At 44.8% G+C, this 21,937-nt stretch overlaps 1 protein-coding gene and 1 pseudogene across 3 annotated transcripts in view; one reads left to right on the top strand and one right to left on the bottom strand.

Annotated features, from left to right (window-relative positions):
- Nucleotides 1–21,937, top strand: part of NAALADL2 (N-acetylated alpha-linked acidic dipeptidase like 2) — a 552,606-nt gene that overhangs the window by 442,817 nt on the left and 87,852 nt on the right. For all 3 annotated transcript variants that reach the window (XM_077348363.1, XM_077348364.1, XM_077348365.1), the window contains exon 11: nucleotides 6,290–6,385. In XM_077348363.1, coding sequence (XP_077204478.1) covers nucleotides 6,290–6,385 — 96 coding nt within the window. The remainder of the gene's footprint in view (nucleotides 1–6,289; nucleotides 6,386–21,937) is intronic.
- On the bottom strand, nucleotides 1,446–1,643 carry LOC143842573 (small integral membrane protein 7-A pseudogene; annotated as a pseudogene).

The raw sequence follows: 21,937 nt of genomic DNA, 5'->3' as shown, positions 1-21,937 counted from the left end.
CTTCGAAACCGCCAGCAATGGGCACCTAGCTAATTAGCTGTGTTGCCCAACTGATCTCATTGGTAGGAAATTTCATGGAAACCTGTCCTGTTGAAATGTAAGAGTATTAGATCTACCCTTGACCTCCTGTTCATCAGATAACTTTTTTTTTCCTCTTCCTTTTCCATGAGACACCCGTTCCAGTTGCCTTGAGGCTAGACACATTTAGCTCCTTCAGCAGCTCCTCATAGTTTCCTGATTGCTGTCAATCTTTCTTGCCCTTTTCTGAACCAGGTGGTGGGGACAGGCACACAGACGATGGATGGATGGATGGATGGATGGATGGATGGATGGATGGATGGATGGATGGATGGATGGATGGATGGATAGATTCATTGCTTGATTGATATTTCAATTTCTAGGCCACCTTCCCCACAAGTGGGCTCCGGTGGCTCATAACATATAGTACATTAAAACCTTCTTAAAATATAAAACAATTAAAAAAAAACAAATGAGAGAGAGAGAGAGAGAGAGAGAGAGAGAGAGAGAGAGAGATTGTAAACCTGAAGAAGCAGAATAAGATCAATTTAAAGGCACCATCGTATTCTTCTTCACTAGCTCCAAAGTTTCAAATCTATTTCACTTTCTTTGTCTGTGTTCTCCATCATTCATTGTTATTGATAAGACTGGACTTTAAGCCAGTCAACAGCAGTTTGGTCAATTGACTGGTCAAACATAGTCAAATAAGGTTAAATATTGATCATTGTAATTTTTTTAAAGCATTCACTTTATTAGAACTGGAATCATCTTCAGGTTTTATACACACGACAGTTGCACACTGCACTTTCCAAGTGCCACGCACACTTTATTTTACACGTATGGTACAAGGAGGAACAACATTTTTGCTATGCCGTATGAATATATTTAAAGCAACATTAAAACCATGTATACTTAACATCCCTCAAATAATCAGTTTCTTTACAATGGAATAAATTCATCAAAAGAATGTAACTAGAAGCCAAGAGGGACGTTTTGACTTGTGTCATAAATAAACCAAAGGAAACGTGTGTGTTTTTCATCTAGAGGGCCAATTTAGTTGATACATAAATCAATTAATTACTGTCTAGAGACCCGAGGGCAGCAGGAAATTGGCTCCAAATTTTAAAGACTAGAAGTTGAATGCTGGATAAAAAATTTTATTGGGAGTGACCCATTGGTAGGGAAGACGGGCAGCAATGCATTTCTGATTTGACACAACACATGAGTGTCAGACAGATGAGGATAACTGAGCATTCCAGTGGGAATTTGAACTGAATGATGGATGCCATTCTATTGTGTGTGTGTGTATAAAAACTTAATCATCTTTTACTTCATAAGGTCAGAAAGGTCATGTTTCCATCAGAAAGCCATTTCCAAAGACTCCAGGTATAACATTTGCAGTTGTCACCTCAGTTGGCCAGATGTGTTTAAGATCCAAGAAGCACAATCATGCAGAACATCTTAAAGATATTCCGCAAAGCAATGAAGATTTGGAAGAAACTCTCTGATATCGCCATCTGTTGTTGGTCCCGTCACCTCTTCACCAAAGCCCTGGCTCTCCTTTATCTTCAGGCTGCTTCTGCATCGATCAAGAGTGTTTTGCAAATCAGCAAGTTCCCCAGCATCCTGTAGCTTCTAGTCCCCAGAACTGGAACTTGATGCTATACTACTTTGATGAATCCTAATGGACAGAAAGTTGAACTTGAGCCAAGAAGGTTCATCCCACTCTGAAAGAAATTATGTGGGGGACTGAGGGCCAGTCTGTTATGCTATCTTTCCTCACAGGGTTGTTGTTAGAGTACTGCTATGTCCCCATGTATGCCACTCAAAGAACCTCAAAGCAACCGTGGGATCCAAATGGGATCAACACTGGTCATCGCTTTAGCAGGAAGGGGAGAGGAGGAGGGAGAGGAGGAATGTCTTTATCAGTGGTGTCACATCTATAGCTTTCCCCCTTCCTGCCTTAAATATCTTACAAAGCTTAAGGGTGGCCAAAGGCTGCCACCCAAAGAGGTGTAAGAGAGCTTCCTCTCTGCAAAGCTGCAAGGACAGGTTGAACCAAACTACCTTTGGTGCACAGCATTTGCTGTGTTCTGTTCTGTTTCTCCCTTGGATGTAGGAAACCAACATGACTTGGATTTAGGAAACCATGACTTGGATGTAGGAAACCAACAAGAGGACATGCAGTAATGGGTTTAAACTTCAAGTACAACGATATAGGCTAGATATCAGGAAAAAGTTTTTCACCGTCAGAGTAGTTCAGCAGTGGAATAGGCTGCCTAAGGAGGTGGTGAGCTCCCCCTCACTGGCAGTCTTCAAGCAAAGGTTGGATACACACTTTTCTTGGATGCTTTAGGATGCTTTGGGCTGATCCTGCGTTGAGCAGGGTGTTGGACTAGATGGCCTGTATGGCCCCTTCCAACTCTATGATTCTATGATTCTATGATTCTATGACTTTATCAGCAGCCCATATTTGTTTCTTTGAGCTGAATTTGCCCATCCATGTCAACCCCAGTTCAACAATCTATTTTACACCAATGGCCTAGAAAAAAAGAAAAGAAAACATGGACCCTGGGTCCCCGGATTCAATAATGGCAAGCACTGAAAGGCTCATCGTGGCAAATCAGAGCATGAGAGCTCAACTGTTACTTCCTAGTCCTTTGTGATTGCACACAGCCTTCAGCTTCTGCTCCGAGGAGTGTGCATGAGAACTGCAAAGAGAAGAGGGCTTTCCCCCTTGCCTCTATAGATTCGAGGCCCACTTCACTGTAGTGATCAAACCAAAGAGAGGTTGTCAAGTGCCCCACTATTATGACGCAGCTTCTCAGGCTTGCTGCTGAAGCAAGGAGGAAGTCTTGTCGGTTTCCCCTTCCTGTTCTTTACGGCCTTTGGGCCCAGTTCGAGAAGCTCAGTCTAGGCCTTGTGCAGCATCTGTTCTTCAACCACAGCCAAGACGAACAAACAAAATAAGCCGTCCAAAGCAGGGACTGTCAATGAGCCACATTGCCCTTAAGGCCACTTCTCCATTTTTCCAATACCTGAATGTACCTGAATATGCAACAGGGAAATGGTTGAGGACCTTATGCACTATGTGAAGGATTGCCCCCTTTATAATGAACCAAGTTGATCCATCTGTCACCTTAGATCTTTCCAAAACTGAAAATCAGATGAACCCTCTCGGACACAATTAAACACTGAACTTTTTCTAGGAAGAAATTTTTCCTTTTTTTTCTTGTCTCAATTGAGAGAGTTGCCTTGGTTCGTGACACAGTAGCAAAATGAAATCATACAGAACAGATTAATCGCAGCTTTTGCACTAACCTTCCCTAAATTCAGGATTCTATTAAACATGAATACGAGAAACAGTGGCATTTGGAGTAGCAACAGATGTCATCCAAATAGAAACTATAGAAGTTAGTATCAGTATGCAGGTGTTTATCACTCATTTTCCGAGCCCACATGCTGCCAGGGAAATATATATTTTTAAAAACTCGGTAGACTTGATCTGGGAATTCTTCAAACAACCGACTGTGTGCAATTCAAACACTGATGCTAACGAAGTAAGGGATTACTTTGGCTTCTTCGGGTACCCCAGAGACTCAAAGATCTCTCAAACGTTGCTGATTCTGAGGGGCTTCTGCGCTCTGAACATGAAAGCATGGCCTGTAGACAAATCGGCGCAAAGGAGGACAAGGTTTCTGTTTAGTTTGTCCTTGTGCTGATCGAACCTGGGATTCTTTTGTTTCGTTTCCTTCTCTGCTTCCTTGCGCCAAACTTGATTTTAGTAAAAAGTGTACAACATGAAACTTTTTTTTATTTGCTGAGAGACAACAGTTGATCACTATAAGCTTGCATGTATATGTATAAATAGGGTCGTTGGTTCTGGGTTGGGGAATACTTGGAGATTTAAGGGGGGTATTGCATACTGGCTTCAGTAGGGCGCAGAGTCACTCACCTGCCAAGGCATCTGCTCTTTATTGATCACACCCAACCTATTGACAAACAGACCACTGCCTGAATATATATACAGTTTAGGGGTTCTCTCCAAAGCCTGTGATTGGCCCTAAGCAGAGCACCCTGATTGGACAAATGCAACAACCAATAGCAGGCTAGATCCTGTGTGCCAGGCAATGGCAATTTTGCATCCCCAATGCTGGCTCTAAGATCCTCAATTCCAGTCTCCACTAAACCACATAGACAACAGGGTGTAGTTTGGGGAGGGAGGGGTTTGAAGAGGGTGGAGGAGAGCTGGACCTCCATAGGGTAAAATGCCATAGAGTCCAGCCTCCAAAGCAGCCAGTTTCTGCAGAGGAACTGGACTTGGGTTGTCTGGAGATCGATTGCATGGGGTGAGGCTTCCCTGTAAAAATGGAACACATGTATTTTTTAAGGCATAGTGTTGCTGCTGTTGTTCTGCATTCATATCTGTTTCCAGGACACATTAATATTGACAAACTCAAGGTATTCACAGGGCAATCATGGGTAGGATTGCCAGCCATCACCGTGACCCAGGTTGGGGAAAGTGCCACTCAATTCATGGGAACTGGTGCCTGGGAACAGATCTAATCTTTTGCGTGCTCTACTGCTCATATTAACCTGGAAAAAGTAAGGCATAGCAACAGAAAAGTCTCTCCGGCTTTGTCTAGTGCAGTCAAGCTCCCATTTGGAAACAGAGCAGTCTCATGTTTTTGCCAGACGTTCCTACAGGAAGTGGTAGCTCTAGGAATTGCTAGAAACTCTATGGTTGTGTCATTGCCGTGGGAACTTCTAGTTAGTACATGGGACTGATTTTTTTTTTCTCCTGCAACTCTATGTCCCCTCACAGGCCTCACATCGGTTGCCAGGCACTGTCTAACAACCCTAGCTATCTTGGATGTTCTTGGAACTCTCTGGCAGTTTCCCCCATGATGGCTTTGTACCAAAAATGTCCTTATTTGGACTACAGCATACTAGTTGCTTTTGCCAATAAGGCTAAAGCCGGTGGGGTGCAATGGTTAAGAATGTCGGACCAACATCTGGAAGACTCAGGTTCAGATGCCCAGTTTTGCCAGAGGAGCTCACCAGATGACCCTGGCCAAGTCACACTCTTTCAGTCTAAATGGAGAAGAGGAGAATGATATCTGCTGTTTTCAGTCCCCATTGAGGAGAAAGGCAGGGTATGAATGAATTCAGTAAATCTGTAAATGAATATTGCTATGCCAAACACCTAGGGTGGTGTTGTGGTTAAGAGCGGCAGGTTCTCATCTGGCGAGCCAGGTTGATTCCCTGCTTCTCCACATGGAGCCAGCTGGGGGACCCTGGGCTCTCCACAGGGCAGTCCTGTCAGGGGTCTCTCGGCCTCACCTACCTCACAGGGCGTCTGTTGTGGGGAGAGGAAGGGAAAGCTATGGTCAGCCGCTTTGAGACTCTTTGGGGCAGTGAAAAGTGGGGTGTAAAAAAACAACTCTTCTTCTCCTTCTGAGTTTGCCATCATCTGGATTTGGCCCAAGTACCCCTATTATTTTCAAAGTTTTGTGCTTTACTGCTTCTGTTCATCACGAGCTTGCAAAGGACTCCACATGTACCAAATGCGACCCAGCTCTTATCTGCATTATAATGTATCATTTGGAAAGATCTATCTAAATCACTCCACAGCCGATAACCAGTTGTCTCATTGGACGTGCTAATGTGGTGCTAGATGCTCACCATTGGTCAGTTTGTGAAAACATATTAGTGTGGAAAAGGAAACCGGAATTCTTATCACAGAATCACAGAATCACAGAATCACAGAGTTGGAAGGGGCCATACAGGCCATCTAGTCCAACCCCTTGCTCAACGCAGGATCAGCCCAAAGAATCCCTTATATCCCACAAAATCCCTTCTCTGTGTTACATAGCTGAGGCTGTTGAACCTGTATAGTTTCTTGGATATATATTAGTCAAGCCTTGAAATTTTTAACTACGGCGAAACGAAAGAGATATAGATTTTTCTGCCCTTGGGCCAAAGAATAAACTGAATAGGAAAGTATATTTACTAAGACAACCATCATTACGGGAGGGAAAAGACTTTTAAAAAGAGAACTAACTCTTTGTTTCTGTTTTAGAGTCTCAGAATGAGTAAATGACATCGCTAAAATGAAGCCTAATCATCAGCACAAACTTTAAAACAATCTGAAGTCCTTTGAACCTTTAGACAAAATCCAATAAAGCAGTTGAAGAAGGAGATCAATAAGAAGTCTTAAAGGGTTTTTTTTTTTCACCTCTCTCTTTCTCCTTTATTTCTTGCTCTGCAGACAGCAAGCTTTCTCTCTGAAGCTCTTTTCCCTGTGCATTCAACGATATCCAGCGAGCCGGATGCCTCCTTTCACCTGCACGAACGCATCGCTAAGGTAGGCAAAGTTAAGATGCCCCATTCAAGGGCTCAAGCATTACATCATGACGTGACCCAATTGGGGAGGAACCGATTGTTGCTTCAGAGGTGTTTTGAAATGTGGCACTTTGGCTTGGTTGATAGTTCCGAATATATGAACAACCGTCTTTCTCTATGTTGTTGTTGTTGATGATGATTCCGAACAAGCACGCATATATAGATGCATTCATAAAGTCCAAACACCCATACATGCAAATGCACACATACATAAGGCCTTTAACTGACTGGGGCCAGCCTATCTGTGGGACCCCCCTACTCCTTCACCTGCTTAGACCATCCTCACATGGAGAATCTGAATGTTATGAGTTAGAGGTCAGGGGAACTGCGCGATCTTTTTACCAATGTTTATGGGGGCCTTTTCCCAGGTAGGAGTCATTTTAATTAAAGATGACAACTTAACTTGCGCTCAAGGAGATGTATTTTGGGGGGAAATCTTGGGGTGCATTCAAAGTGCGCAATCAAACGAAACGTAAAAGTTCCTAAGAAATAAAGCAGAGGAAAATAGAAGGGATTCAGATTCTATTTACGTATCCGGAAGAGCTGAGGATCAGAGGGGACTGTCACCTGAACAGCAGCGTGACAATAGAGGACGATGTTGAGATCGGCAAACAGCAAGAAGGTGAGCTGATTACAGAAGTGGGCCTGAAAGCCTGCTTATCTCCAAGAGGAGGCAATACCTGTTCACTATCGACAAATAGTTATGATATGGTGTGGCTAAACCAGGGGTAGTCAAACTGCGGCCCTCCGGATGTCCATGGACTACAATTCCCAGAAGCCCCTGCCAGCATTCCCAGAAGCCCCTGCCAGGGGCTCCTGGGAATTGTAGTCCATGAACATCTGGAGGGCCGCAGTTTGACTAGCCCTGAGCTAAACATTTGCACTTGCTAATAGACCCAAGGCATTGAGAAGGGGTGAGGAGGATTACTAGCAGGAAGAGTGATTCTGGTAATTACCTTCAAGGCCATACGCGGTCAGGGCCCAGTGTACCTGAGGGACCGCCTCCCCGCCTATGCCCCCAAAAGAGCTCTACGCTCTACTGCCTCCAATCAGCTAAGGATCCCTGGCCCTAAAGAAGTCCGTCTGGTCTCGACCAGGGCCAGAGCATTCTCTGTACTGGCCCCCACCTGGTGGAATGAGCTCCCAGAGGAGATCAGGGCCCTGACGGAGCTTAAACAGTTCCGCAGGGCCTGCAAAAAGGAGCTCATCCACCAGGCATTTGGCCGAGACCAGATGTAATCTACAGCGACCAAGGGCCCCTGCTCCCCCCCACCCCCCCTCAGAATTCAATCAATAAGCCACCCCCCTCAGAATCCCATCAACAAGCCCTGGACCTGTTTGTATTATGATTGTTTATTGTTATACTGTGTTGTGTTTGGTTGCAATTGTTGGTTATTGGTGTACATGTTCTACAGACTGTTTTATGTATGGTTCTCTGTTATAATGTAAACCGCCCTGAGCCTCCGGGGAGGGCGGTATAAAAGTATGATAAATAAATAAATAAATAAATAAATAAATAAATAAATAAATAAATAAATAAATAAATAAATAAATTTAGTCTCTTGATGGCCCGTTAAGGTAGATGTGTTGGGAGTAGAGGGTGTATATGGACAGACTTGTGTTGTCCTAGTCCTCAAGATCACACTGCTTGTTCCAGCATCTCTCATTCCACTTTCTGAACCGAGAGATGCCGGATCGCAATATAATTTTGGGGACCTGGGGACCCATCTAGGCTGCCCTTCTAACCATTAAAACAGGGGTAGTCAACCTGTGCTCCTCCAGATGTTCATGGACTACAATTCCCATGAGCCACTGCCAGCGTTTGCTGGCAGGGTCTCATGGGAATTGTAGTCCACGAACATCTGGAGGATCACAGGTTGACTACCCCTGCATTAAAAGAATGAATGTCTGGTATCACTGTGAATTGCCTGCTTCTCAATGACCAGGGCAAGGGCATTCTCAACGGTTGCTTCTTCTTTTGGAAACCAGCTCCCTGGGGAAGTTCATACCTTGTGGGATCTCCCAGCATTCCGTAGGGCATCAATGCCCCTTTTTTCATGTTATGGACTGGGGAGCTGGTCATAGGCTTTTCCCCTCTATGTAATCTGCTGTCCATGCAATGTTTTAATTGGTTTTATTGCTCTATATATCATATGCATTTATTTCTATGGGATTTGTCTTATCATGTATAAAATGCTGTAAGCCTCCTTGAGTCCTCTGGGGGGGAGGGTGCAGTGTGTAAATTAGATTATGAAATGAAATTTATAAATAGTTGTGGTGTGATAGAGTATCAGACTGGGATTTGAGATCCCCCACAATCAAATCCCCATCATGCCCCAACACTGATTGTGACTCCTAACCTCTCAACCTAAGCCAGAACCAGACTGAGCTTTTTGGAAGGGGAGGGGGGTTCACGTGTTCCAGACTGCATCCATCAATACTTGGATGTGTTGTTGTTGTTATGTGCGAAGTCGTGTCCGACCCATCGCGACCCCATGGACAATGATCCTCCAGGCCTTCCTGTCCTCTACCATTCCCCGGAGTCCATTTAAGTTTGCATACTTGGATGTAGCCTTACTGTATTACTATAGAAATTACTTCATAGACTCATAGAGCTGGAAGGGGCCATCTAGTCCAGTCCGCTGCTCAATGCAGGATCAGCCTGAAGCATCCAGGATAAGGATCTGTCCAGCCACTGCTTGAAGAATGCCAGTGATGGGGAGCTCACTACTTCCTTAGGCAGCCAATTCCAGTGCAGAACTGCTGTGCCACATGTAGAAGGCGAACAAGTTCTTAAGGTGGGAATGTTGAAGATTAAGGAGCAGTCATCATCCAGGGTTCCCCTTGTACCATTCCTGACAAGGAAGACGGTGGTTTCTATGAGATGGTTATTGTGCAGTTTTGGTGCTTTGTTTTATATGCTGCCCCTCTCCAGATGGTCTCAGAGCAGCTCACACCAGTGAAATAAAAGCCCGCACAAGATTAAAAATGTAAAAATGAAAACTGATTCATAGACCTAACTGCAGTGCCCCTGTAAACTTGGCAGTTAAGATGTCCAGTTACTGGCCAGTCACAGAGACACAGTTTGTTAGCCATCTTCAGGCTCCTTAGAGCAGGGGTAGTCAGCCTGTGGTCCTCTAGATGGTCTACAATTCCCATGAGCCCCTGCCAGCGTTTGCTGGCAGGGGCTCATGGGAATTGTAGTCCATGGACATCTGGAGGACCACAGATTGACTACCCCTGCCTTAGAGTACTGAAGGTAAGGGATGCTCTTATCTCCGCATACATCGGGTTGCATGGAGAACGCCAGGTTCACAGCAAATGTACTTGGAATTTTCTTCTTTACTTTCCCACACAAAACACATTTAATAGCAGAGTTATCTATTAAACATTTTCTCTCCTGCCCATTTCAGAGGAATTCTGTTGCTCAGTGTGCGTGATATTTGCTTCTGTTCATTTTTTCCCCCCTCCTCAAATCTTCTTAAATTGGCATGGTAGCTGAAGAGGGAACTGATCAAAGATGAAAAAAAATATATATATTGATGCAATCTAATTTTTTTTTTAGCTGCTGTGTTGTTCAGGTGCTTTCACTTTTCCAATTTCCTTGAGCAGAACAAAATCTTTCTGTAGGACTTCATCTATAGGATCCAGAGCCTAAAAATACCATCTGTGTGCCATATGCACATTGATCTTCCTTGAAGACCCCTAGAGGAAGAGGGAGCTCAATAAAGTTTTATTTACTTTAAATGGAATGTGGGGGAGGAGGGGGGGGTAATTTAATTTCACCTGTAATGGAAAAATCCGAGCTGGTACAAGAGAGGGAATTGCAGCTACTCTAAGAAGTACATAATATAACTGATGAGTTCTACGGTTAAAGATGAATATTAGCACATCAGTTATCCGCTGCCACTGTATGAATGGTCGTTATTGCACTACATGTTCTGCTTCTACGAGGAGCATTTCCGACCACGAAGATATGGACCCACCTAGATGTAGCCAACACAATGAATTTAAATAGGGGGAAGTGTATAGTATTATATTTGGGCAATAAATATGTAATGCATAAATATGTGGGGATATCTGGCCTCCTGTGGTGCAGAGTGCTAAGGCGGCAGACATGCTGTCTGAAGCTCTGCCCATGAGGCTGGGAATTCAATCCCAGCAGCCGGCTCAAGGTTGACTCAGACTTCCATCCTTCTGAGGTTGGTAAAATGAGCTTGCTGTGGGGTAAAACGGTAATGACTGGGGAAGGTACTGGCAAACCACCCCGTATTGTGTCTGCCATGAAAACACTAGAGGGTGTCACCCCAAGGGTCAGACATGACCCAGTGCTTGCACGGGGGATGCCTTTACCTTTACCTTTTCCCTCTCTTGATAGTAGTACACGTGAAAGGGAGTGGTGGCCCTATGGCTGAGGCCTTGAGGGTACACCCAAGTTCAGCAGACCTCCCTGCCATAACCCATTGAGTTAACCCACATCTCCTCCTCCTTCTCAGTATAGAATATGGTACTTTGTATCATACTTTGTATCTTAGAATCATAGAGTTGGAAGGGGCCATGCAGGCCATCTAGTCCAACCCCCTGCTCAACGCAGGATTAGCCCTAAACATCCTAAATCTTGTACGTTTATATTGTATAATTTTAGGAATTATGCTTTTCAGTAATTTAGAATTAAGATTTATATTTTGGTAATTGTGCAATTCTATGAATGAAGGAAACGGAACACCCCTATGGCATCATCAATTATACTTATGTAAACTTTCAAGAATTGTATGTCCCTTGATAAAGCTACGCAGTGAAAGGCATTGGGGTTGATTAAGAATTCTGCTTATTAAAGAATTAACTGAAGATTAAAGACTCCCTGGAAGTCTGTTTATTACACTGGCATAATTTGATGCACCACATTGGGGTCCCGGTACCGCCATATTGTTGGGTGTCTGTTGTGGGGAGAGGAATGGGAAGGCAACTGTAAGCCGCTTTGAGCCCCCTTCGCGTAGGGAAAAGCGGCATATAAGAACCAACTCTTCTTCTTCTTCTTGGGTTGTTGGTCTATTGTATTGGTATTTTTCTGTCCATTTTAATGGGGTTTTTATGGAGGGGTTTTAACTGGACATCTGTAACCCATCACGAGCCTGCTTGGGAGTGGCAGGTAGCAAATATAATAATAATAATAATAATAATAATGATAATAATAATAATGATGATGATGATGATGATGATGATGATGATGATGATGATGATGATGATGATGATGATGATGATGATGATATCCGTGCAGTATGTAAACAGGAGAAGGAGCAGGGGAGAGAGAAAGAGAAGTGCTTTGTGCATGAGATTCCCAAACAAAATGCACCCATGCTTCCTTTTTTTAACAACAGAGAGAAAAGGATCCGGCTTCTCATAACAGCAGGATTTCAAACTGCCATCGACAGGGGTCTGTGCTTGAGTTGATGGGATTTTAAAGCCTCACTTTTCTTCTAGGATGGGACCTGCACAGATGTGTGTGTTTTTTCTTCTTCTGTCATTCCTAAGTAGCTAATTAAAGTCAACAAAGAGGGGGGAATCATTCTCTGAGATTGGCGGCAGCACTCCAGGCCCTCCTGTAGAGGTCTTTCACAGTACAGGGTGATTCAAATGAGTAGCCCTGTTGGTCTGAAGTAGCACAATAAAATCAGAGTCCATTAGCACCTTTAAAGCTTTTATATCCCTACTGTTATGATGGTCGGTTCTTAGTCTGACGAAGGGTGCTTGCACTCGAAAGCTCACGCCTGGAATAAATCATTGTTGGTCTTAAAGGTGCCACTGGACTCTGATTTTATTGTTTCACAGTAGAGGTCTCTCTTTTATGCAGAGAGGATGGGGATTGAACCTGGGCCCATCTATATGCCAAGCAGATGCTTTTCCACTGAGCTGCAGCCCCCCCCCCCTTCTGTAGGGCATGTTTTAAAACAGGGGTAGTCAAACTGCGGCCCTCCAGATGTCCATGGACTACAATTCCCAGGAGCCCCCTGCCAGCATTCGCTGGCAGGGGCTCCTGGGAATTGTGGTCCATGGACATCTGGAGGGCCGCAGTTTGACTACCCCTGTTTTAAAAAGAGTGAAATAGCAACATATTGTTCTTTCTTGTATGCTGTGATGATAAACAAGATAAAAACCACTTTAGGAACAGGGTTGACTGTTTACACTCAAAAATAAGCATAAGGAGTTCATTTCAATTTCCACGGTTTATGTAGGCAATCTTGTATTCAACAATGCCGTTTTAGCCTTCACTCTCTATTTTCCCCTTCTTTTTGCGGAGCATTTCGACACAATCTTTTCAATTGTACGGCATACTCACAGCTGGGCCTGAATATATAAATCCTGATTTAGCAAAGTAAATATTGCTTTTATGATAATCAGTATCCAGCACAAATGTACCCTTATTGCTATAAATTTAGCATTTCCTCTCGGTGTTGAGGTGATAAACCTTACTCCAGCTTTAAGGAATGTGTCCTATAATACCAATTACCGTTAATCTTTGGAGGGACGTAAGATTGTTCCAATTGAGCCCAAGCTGGTTGCTGGAAGAGTCAGGGTTGTAATTTAAGGTAGAGTTTCTCATACATGAGCAAAGGAAGAATCCAACATTATGGGCCAATACTACAAGAGCCAGCTTGGTGTACTGGTTAGGAGTGTGGACTTCTAATCTAGTGAGCTGGGTTTGATTCTGCACTCCCCCACATGCAACCAGCTGGGTGAACTTGGGGTCGCCATGGAGCTGATAAAAGCTGTTCTGACCGAGCAGTGATATCAGGGCTCGCTCAGCCTCACCCACCTCACAGGGTGTCTGTTGTGGGGAGAGGAAAAGGAAGGTGACTGTGTGCTGCTTTGAGACTCCTTCGGATAGAGAAAAGCAGCATATAAGTACCAACTCTTCTTCTTCTACAAGTGCCAAGATCTTCAAATATTTCTTGGGGAACATGTGTTAGCTTATGCATGGGGGACGGGGCAAAGACCTTACAGCCAGGCAGAGCGGAAACTTTTGAATCACTGCTATCTGCTACTTATGGACAGTGTATGTGTGTGAATTACTGAACACTGGGATTTAGGAGCATTGCAGCTAAGTATATAATTACAGTATATTATTCCCTACTTTTAAATTGGCAGAGAACCAGGCAGTAATAGCTTGTCTTGGCCTTGAGCAATCCAAGATCACAGATGTCTGCCTGGCTTTTGCAGTCCGGTCACCAAATATATGCAGACAAAACTGGGCTCTGTCCTAGGAAACACCATGCAGGTCTCTGAGTGAGAATCCCCCTACCAAGTATCTGATGAAGTCTGATCAGAGAGTGTTGATGACGGAGGGGGAGATTATGCAGCACAGTGGCCAAGTGAGTAGTCCTGTCTGATTCTCTGTTTATTACGTCCCTATGGGACTGATCCAGCAAGGGATAACATTATGCATGGCCTGCGTGTGTTTTAAATCCCACAGACCAGGGGTAGTCAACCTGTGGTCCTCCAGATGTCCATGGACTACAATTCCCATGAGCCCCTGCCAGCATTTGTAGTAGGGAAGAGTGGGATTTGGAGTGGGGAGGGTCTTCAGTAGGGTCTGAGGCCATAGAACCCATCCTCCAAAAACAGCTATTCTTTTCACGGGCACTTGTATCTCTGTTGTTTGGAGATCAAAAGTAGTTCTGGGAGATCTCCAGGCCTCACCCGACGTTCAGCAAGCCTAGTTATCCCTCTTCCTCCCTGGTGGAGACTGCAATCATTGCTCTTCCCCTGCCATCTCTTGGGTTTTCAAGCACCCTTGTCCTTCTTTTTGGGAGTAAATGCCTGTCGTTAACTGTAATAGTGTTCTTGGTTTAAGTGGGTAGCCAGCCAGAAGAGAGAGGTAACATTTCTGGCCCTTCACCCCCTTCTTCAATTTAAAATGCTGCCTCTGTTAAAAAATTAGCTGTCACCCTCGGCCCGTGAATTATACCTCGTTAAGGAGCTAGAGACACATGCGTAAACCTTCAAGGTTCATGAAAATAAATGCTCGGATAACTGTCATAATCTATTGCCACGTGAATTATAACTCGGTTTAATGATTCAGAGTGTTCAGGAGACATGGTTAGTTTTTCATACGGGTAGTTCAAAAGATCACAATGAAATGCAGCCATATGTAAAAACGACACAGTCATTAGCAGGAAAGCACAGGCATGCGGCCAAATTAACATGCGCATGTTGTCCCTCCTCCTTCGAAGGCAGCTGCTTCCCCACTGTAAACAAACAGAGCTGGCTTTTAAAATTTACAGTCCCTTCTTCCTCTGATTCTCCAGGTTTATTTACTATGGCTGCATTATGTGGATTTCTTCATTACCTTGAAAGGAAAGAATAATCAATTCTTCCAGGATTGGAGTATTTCACTCCCTACCATTCAGAAAGCATCAAGTCCTTTACTGATCTCCTTCTTCGCAGCGAAATGGCATAAGACTCTTCAGAAAAGGACTGGAATATTTTTTTAAAAACAATCTTTTCACTTGTTTATAATTATTAGGTGTGTGTGAGAGAGAGAGAGACGGAAAGAGCCAAAATCTACGCTGGGTTTTTGTGAAGATAAAAGAAGTCATGGGGTGAGGGATTGTGTTAAGAGCCTCCTGAACCTGCACCTGTCAAAAATACCTGTGCAGTCATTTTGACCAGTTCAGGAGTGTTTAACACAGATCCTGTACAAGCTAGAGACATCAACACTGCATAGGACCTCCCCGGATGCTCTTCTACAGATCCTCGATATTATGTCCCACCTCGTTGCTTTGAAGTCATCTAAACCAGGGGTAGTCAACCTGTGGTCCTCCAGATGTCCATGGACTACAATTCCCATGAGGCCCTGCCAGCAAATGCTGGCAGGGGCTCATGGGAATTGTAGTCCATGGACATCTGGAGGACCACAGGTTGACTACCCCTGATCTAAACATTCCAATTGAGCGGGGACGGTCTGTCTGGAAATATCTCCACTGATGAAACAGAAACCTCCAGGAACAGCTTGAAGGTTAATGGAAAGTTCATGCAGGTTGACCTGCCAAAAACTGGACTTTGTGGACCACGAACCAGACAAAATTCATTATGAATCTTTAATTTGTGAGCCGGTTCGTGGAGGGAGGGGATTGGATGCCTATTTTAGCACTGTTTGTTCTGTTTTTAATACTGTATCATTTTTATGTTGTTAGCCGTCACGAGCTGGCTGAGCAAGAATGGCGACCTACACATTTAATTTATTATTAACAATAATTTAAATAATAAATCATGGTGTTTTTCTCCATTGAAGTCTCTCCCCTCCCCTAACCCCACCCTCCGCTGGCTTCACCCCCAAATCTCCAGGTATTTTCCAACCTGGAGCTGGCCACCTGAGTTCCTGCTCTGCAAAAGCACCTGGAAGCCTGGTGGATCACATGCCCAGGTCCATGTTCTCTCTTTTTATTCCCCATCGCCATCCACTTGCCCTTTAATTTGATCAGCATACCTTCCTCGCATAACTCAGATATTGTTGAAAATTGTCCACTGGTGTGTGATTGTTTGCTGCACTGCAGGGAACGCAGATCTGAAATGCGAAACCCGGCGCATAAACATCTCCTGGTTTGCTTTTCTAATGGGAAGACGGAGCATCATTAAATGTGGATTGTTAAAAGGAGGAATTAATGAATAACCCAACACCCCCTTCCCCAATTCCCCAACAGCGCCAACTGACCCTGAAGTGCTATATTTAATGGAGAAGTTTCACTGCAATGCCCTTGCCTTTGTAATAAACAAAAACACTGTTCTTTTTTCTTTCTTTCTTTTTTGCGGGGAGAAGGAAAGTGCAATTTGAAGGCACATTTCTCGGTATCTGTTGCTGAAGCCCCATCTTGCTAATTAGCTCCTAGGTTCAGTATCTGCCAGTGCTGCTCTTACAGTGTGTCATGTAAATGTATATTATTACCATTCAGAATCTAAACAGGTTGAAATTCCCCCTGCCTTCCAGTGACAGAGGTCAGGCTCACAAATGCATGCAAGAGGATAGGTTCTATTTTTAAAAATATATGAGTAGATTTGCATCTTGTAAACCAGTGGTCCCCAACCTTTTTGTCACCGTGGACCGGTCAACGCTTGACAAATTTACTGAGGCCCGGGGGGGGGTAGTCTTTTGCTTACAGATGTTGCCACCGCCTGAGCCCCTGCTCCACTTGCTTTCCCGCCAGCGCCCCTGACTTCCCGCCGCCTGCTGGGAGGCACTGCCGAGGGGGAGCCCCAGCCCCATGGCAGCCACTGGAGAGCACCAAAGGTGAGCTGGTGGCAGAGTGGCAGGGCAGCCCCCAAGGCAGCTGCCGGGGAGGAGGACGAAGAGGAGCCACGGCCCGGTACTGACTGATCTATGTACCAGTACCGGTCCCCAGACCGGGCGTTGGGGACCACTGTTGTAAACAATAAGGCCTCTATCCAGGCAAAGATAAACTCGGTTAAGTCCCTTTGAATTCAGTGGAAGACGGTTGCCCAAGGAACAGGGGAAAGTACTTTTGTGTTTGGGTACCAGTCTCTAGGTGGGACCTCAGGATCCCTTGGTACTAGTTCATCTCCAGACTACAGAGATCAATTTTCCTGGAGAAAATGGATATTTTGAAGGGTGAAATCATTGTACTCGACTGAGGGCTCTGTTCTCCCCAGATTCCATCCCGCAATATCTAGGAGTGGGTTTGGGGAAGAGAGGGACTTAGAATCATAGAATCATAGAGTTAGAAGGGACCTCTTAGGTCATCTAGTCCAACCTCCTGCATTATGCAGGACACTCACAACCCTAGGCTAGATATCAGGAAAATTTTTGTCACAGTCAGAGTAGTTCAGCAGTGGTATAGGCTGCCTAAGGAGGTGGTGAACTCCCCCTCACTGGCAGTCTTCAAGCAAATGTTGGATACACACTTTTTTTGGATGCTTTAGGATGCTTAGGGCTGATCCCGCATAGAGCAGGGGGTTGGACTAGATGGCCTGTATAGCCCCTTCCAACTCTATGATTCTATGATTCTATTGCTCATCCACTGTAACCTGACACCCCCTTTCACAGAACTTTCACAGAACCACATCTCCATCAGATGGCTATCCAGCCCCTCTTTAAAAATCTCCAAAGATGGAGAACCCACCACCTCCCAAGGAAGCCTTCTACTGAGAAACCACTCTTAACTTCCAGAAGTTTAAACAGAATTTCTTTTGAATTTCATTGGTTCTTGTCTGTCTCTCCGGGGCAAGAGAGAACAACTCTGTTCCATCCTCTATATGGCAGCCTTTTAAATACTTAAAGATGGCTATCAAATCCCCTCTTAGTCATCTCCTCTGCAGGCTAAACAGACCAAGCTCCCCCAGTTTTTCCTCATACGTCTTGGTCTCCAAACCCCTCACTATCTTTGTTGCCCTCCTCTGGACACACTCCAGTTTGTCTACATCCCTCTTCAACTGGGGTGCCCAAAACTGAACACAGGACTCCAAGTGAGGCTGAACCAGAGCAGAGTAGAGTGGTACCATCATCTCCCATAATCTGGACATGATATTCCTTTTGTTACAGCCCAAATCCCATTTGCCTTTTTAGCCACTGAGTCACACTGTTGACTCATGTTCAATGTGTGGTCTCCTAAGACTCCTAGATCCTTTTCTCACACACTCCTGCCAAGCCAAGTCTCCCCCATCCTATATTGGTGTCGATGGTTTTCCCTACCTAAATGCAGAACTTTACATTTGTCCCTATTGAATTTCATTTTATTCGGTTTAGACCAGTTCTCGAACCTGCAGGTTATAATGCCATAAGCGTCTTCCCACCAAAGTAGCCATTTTCTCAGGACGAGATCTGAAGGCAGGCTGTAATTCCGAGCAATCTCCAGAGCCCATCTGCTCACTGGAAAGACTAGTAGGTATCCCCCCATGCACCCCAATTATGAATCTTTGGGTGCCTTAATCTTTGTAGGCACTGGTCTCCTGTTGATGCAGCATGTTCTCATGAAAGAATGAGGTCATTATTCTTTAAAATATAATTTTTATTAATAACAAAATAGATAGATTGAAGGCAAAAAGGAAAGGGAATTTAAAAGGTCTTTGGCAATCACAGCCATCAGAAAGCCAGCCAAAAATACTTCAAGAATCCACTTTGGCAAGTCCTAATCAGACACTAAAATCTTCCCCGGCTTTTAGGACTTCTGTGCTCTAAGCCTGAAAGAGCCGTGAGGGTTGTCTTTACCTGTTCCCTTCCCTGTGTTCTAGGGGCAAGGGTCCGCAAATGTGTTGAACCTACAGGCACCTGTGGGGTTATGACACTGGGCAATGGGTGCTCAAGGGCTGTGGCTGGAGGAGCTGCCAACCACAAAACGTCAGGAAGTGAGATTATGCATAACTCTACTAGTGGCACATCAACATTCCAGGCAGAAGCTCTGCCTAACAGGCTGCCTTTTGGAATCAACATATTGGATAAAATAGTTTCTTGCATACACAACTTATGTTCAGCCAAACGACAAAGATCCTTGGGCTGTGGTGTCAGCCGCTGCCAAAAGCATTTTCTTTTTAAAAAAATGTGCTGTGCTAATCAGCTCCCCAGTGGGCCATTCAGAAGCCCTGGTGAGCAAAAGGCTTAACAGGCACCTCCAGTTTTTTTATTTTAATTGTTGGGTGGCAAGAAAGGAACTGGTAGACACCAGTCACCCCTGTAAACCATGGTGGAACCCCCTGTTCCAGGGCATCACAAGATATTCAGTGACTATAACCATCCTGGCCATAACAACACCATCTGGCTTAAAATGTGGTTTTCCAAAAAGTAAGATTACATAAATGCAGAGAGAACAGGTCCGTCAATGTTTATTCATAAAGGCAGCTTTAGATCAGCCGTTCACAACAGGTGCCATATGGCCCCCTGGGTGGCCCTGGCACATTTAAAGGAGACCACAGACTGAAAATATATATATAAATCAGGGAGTCCAAAGGGTTTATGGAGAGGCCTGGTAACGGAACTGATGACGTGCCCTTTTCATGACATATGACGTCATTAATTGCTAGGGAAAGAAAAAGAAACCATGCAATCATAGAATCATAGATTCATAGAGTTGGAAGGGGCCATACAGGCCATCTAGTCCAACCCCCTGCTCAACGCAGGATCAGCCCTAAGCATCCTAAAGCATCCTAAGCATCCTTCGTACACGCTTGAATCAATGCATTCCGAAAAGAATGAGCATGCAAACTTCTCCTGGTTGAACGTCCCAGAAATGTCTCACGTATCTATAAGACACGGTACATCAAGTAGAGCTAGCTCATTCTTAGCTTAGGCCTTTTTTTGCCTGGCTCATTGCACAAGCAGCCTGCTTACTGCGGGGACCCCGGGACCTGAGAAGCACTTCTAAAAGGGCCATGGGCAACAAAGACGTTGATAATGCCTGAGATGCATAGATAGCTATAGATCCATTTCTTCATATAAAACTTGTATCCACTTGTAACCTACTAAGTACATTACCACTCACTACGCCACACCATCCCTTCATATAGTGTTGAGAATCACAAGTTGGATCTACTCCTTGAATTTAATATTTTTCCTGGTACTCTTTGGCCTCCTTGCCTTGTGCATAGCCTTCTTAGAGGCATCTGGTTGACTGCTGTGGGGAACAAGATACTGGATGAATCAGAGCTTTGATGGGTGGCCTTTCAAATCCATCGATCCTAGATCATATTCTAGGACTTCTACAGAAGGCAGAAATAAGCCTAACTCCTTATCTATGCCATTCTGCACAGAGTGACTTCAGTCTAAGCCTATTGATTCCAGTGTGCTTTAAGCTGGGAGTAAGTCGACTGGGAAAATATACTGAAACCTGGGCTCCACAATTGAGTGAGGCCTCCACCAAACACCTGGCAGAAAAGCTCCATCTTTCAGGCCCTGCAGATCTGTGTGAGTTCCACCAGGTTCCTTAGTTCTTCCAAGAACTCATTCCACCAGGCAGGGGACAGGACAAAAAAGGCCCTGGCCCTGGCCAAGGCCAGATGCACTTCATGCAGGCCAGTGATATGGGTAGTTTATGCTGCATCCATGCAGCTCCCAGCTTTGGAAATTGGCTGTGTGCCTCCATAACTTTGTGTCTTCCATGGAGTGATCACTGGCACAATGAGTGATCAACAGATGCATTTTCTGCTTGGCAAAAGATAGGCAAGAGCTCCCCATGCCCATGCCCACAATGACAGAGAACCAAGGGGATCAATGGTTCCCCTGTGGCCAGCACAAATGATCAGGTGACAAGGGTGCCATAGATCTGAACTATGTTTCAGAGGGTGATGGCACTCAAATCACGATTACCTGTATAGGCCAATAAGGGATTTCTACATATCAGCAAGGGACTTCTTGAACCTCAAAGCAAAACAAAATCATGCTGCTGAGAATATAATGGGTCTCATGGGGTTGGATCAGGTTCAAGGGATTGGTTTTGACCTTTAAGGTCCTCTGCGACACACATACCTGAAGGACTAGCTGTTGCCCTATGGGTAGTAACTTGTTGGTGATTCCTGGCCCCCAGGAAGTTCTCTTGGCCTTGACCTGAAACCTAGGCTCCACAATAGAGTGAAGCCACCATCAAACACCTCATAGAATCATAGAATCATAGAATAATAGAGTTGGAAGGTACCTCATGGGTCATCTAGTCCAACCCCCTGCACTATGCAGGACACTCACATCCCAATCACTCATCTACTGTAACCTGCCACCTGGCAGAAGAGCTCCATCTTGCAGGCCCTGCAGAACTGTGTGAGTTCTGCCAGGGTCCTTTCCTTCCCCAAACCACACCCTCCACGGGCTCTGACCCCCAAATAATCAAATATCTCCACACCCAGAGCTAACAACCCTACTGCAAATCAAAATGGAGTGTTTCCTAGGCTCTTTGAAAAGACCAATATATTTAACAAAGCCAGGATTATTGTTAATTAGACCAGATTCCAATTGTCACAGGGGATCACAGTTCCCCTTGCATGTTCCTGATGTGACTTGGAGTATCTTTCCCACGAGGCTGGATTCCTGGATTCCCCGCCAGCTTTGCCTCCTCAGAATGGATGCCAGCCCTTCCTGAGCCGTCTTTCCCTAATTTTTTCCGACAAGGCAGAAATCTCCTCCTCCACTTTGACAACCCCCCTTTCAACTTACACTTTCGTCACTAGGGCAATGCAATTGACACATCTATGCATGAAACCTGACACAACTCATTGATATATCTTGTACTCTCGGAGAACAGTTTGCCCAAAGATCATAGCCCGTTTAGCTATTTGTTTCACACCTACCTGGATGGACAGCACCACGTAGCTCATCCATCAAAATTCGCAGCGAAAGCTCGGGGGGGCTTTCTGAAATGCGCATCGAGAAAATTAGAACTGTATAATCAAGATAAGATAAAAGGTGACGTGCAGTGAAGCTGATAGAAATGGGGGTTTCTTAGCAATGAAGGCTCCTCTTCGACTCCAGATTAAGCATAGGCTGATTCTTGTAGACTCAGATCCCAACAGGCTGGGGGGG

The sequence above is a fragment of the Paroedura picta genome, chromosome 8 (assembly GCF_049243985.1).
Source record: "Paroedura picta isolate Pp20150507F chromosome 8, Ppicta_v3.0, whole genome shotgun sequence".
Classification (NCBI taxonomy): Eukaryota; Metazoa; Chordata; class Lepidosauria; order Squamata; family Gekkonidae; genus Paroedura; species Paroedura picta.
This window is presented reverse-complemented; position numbering and strand designations above follow the sequence as displayed.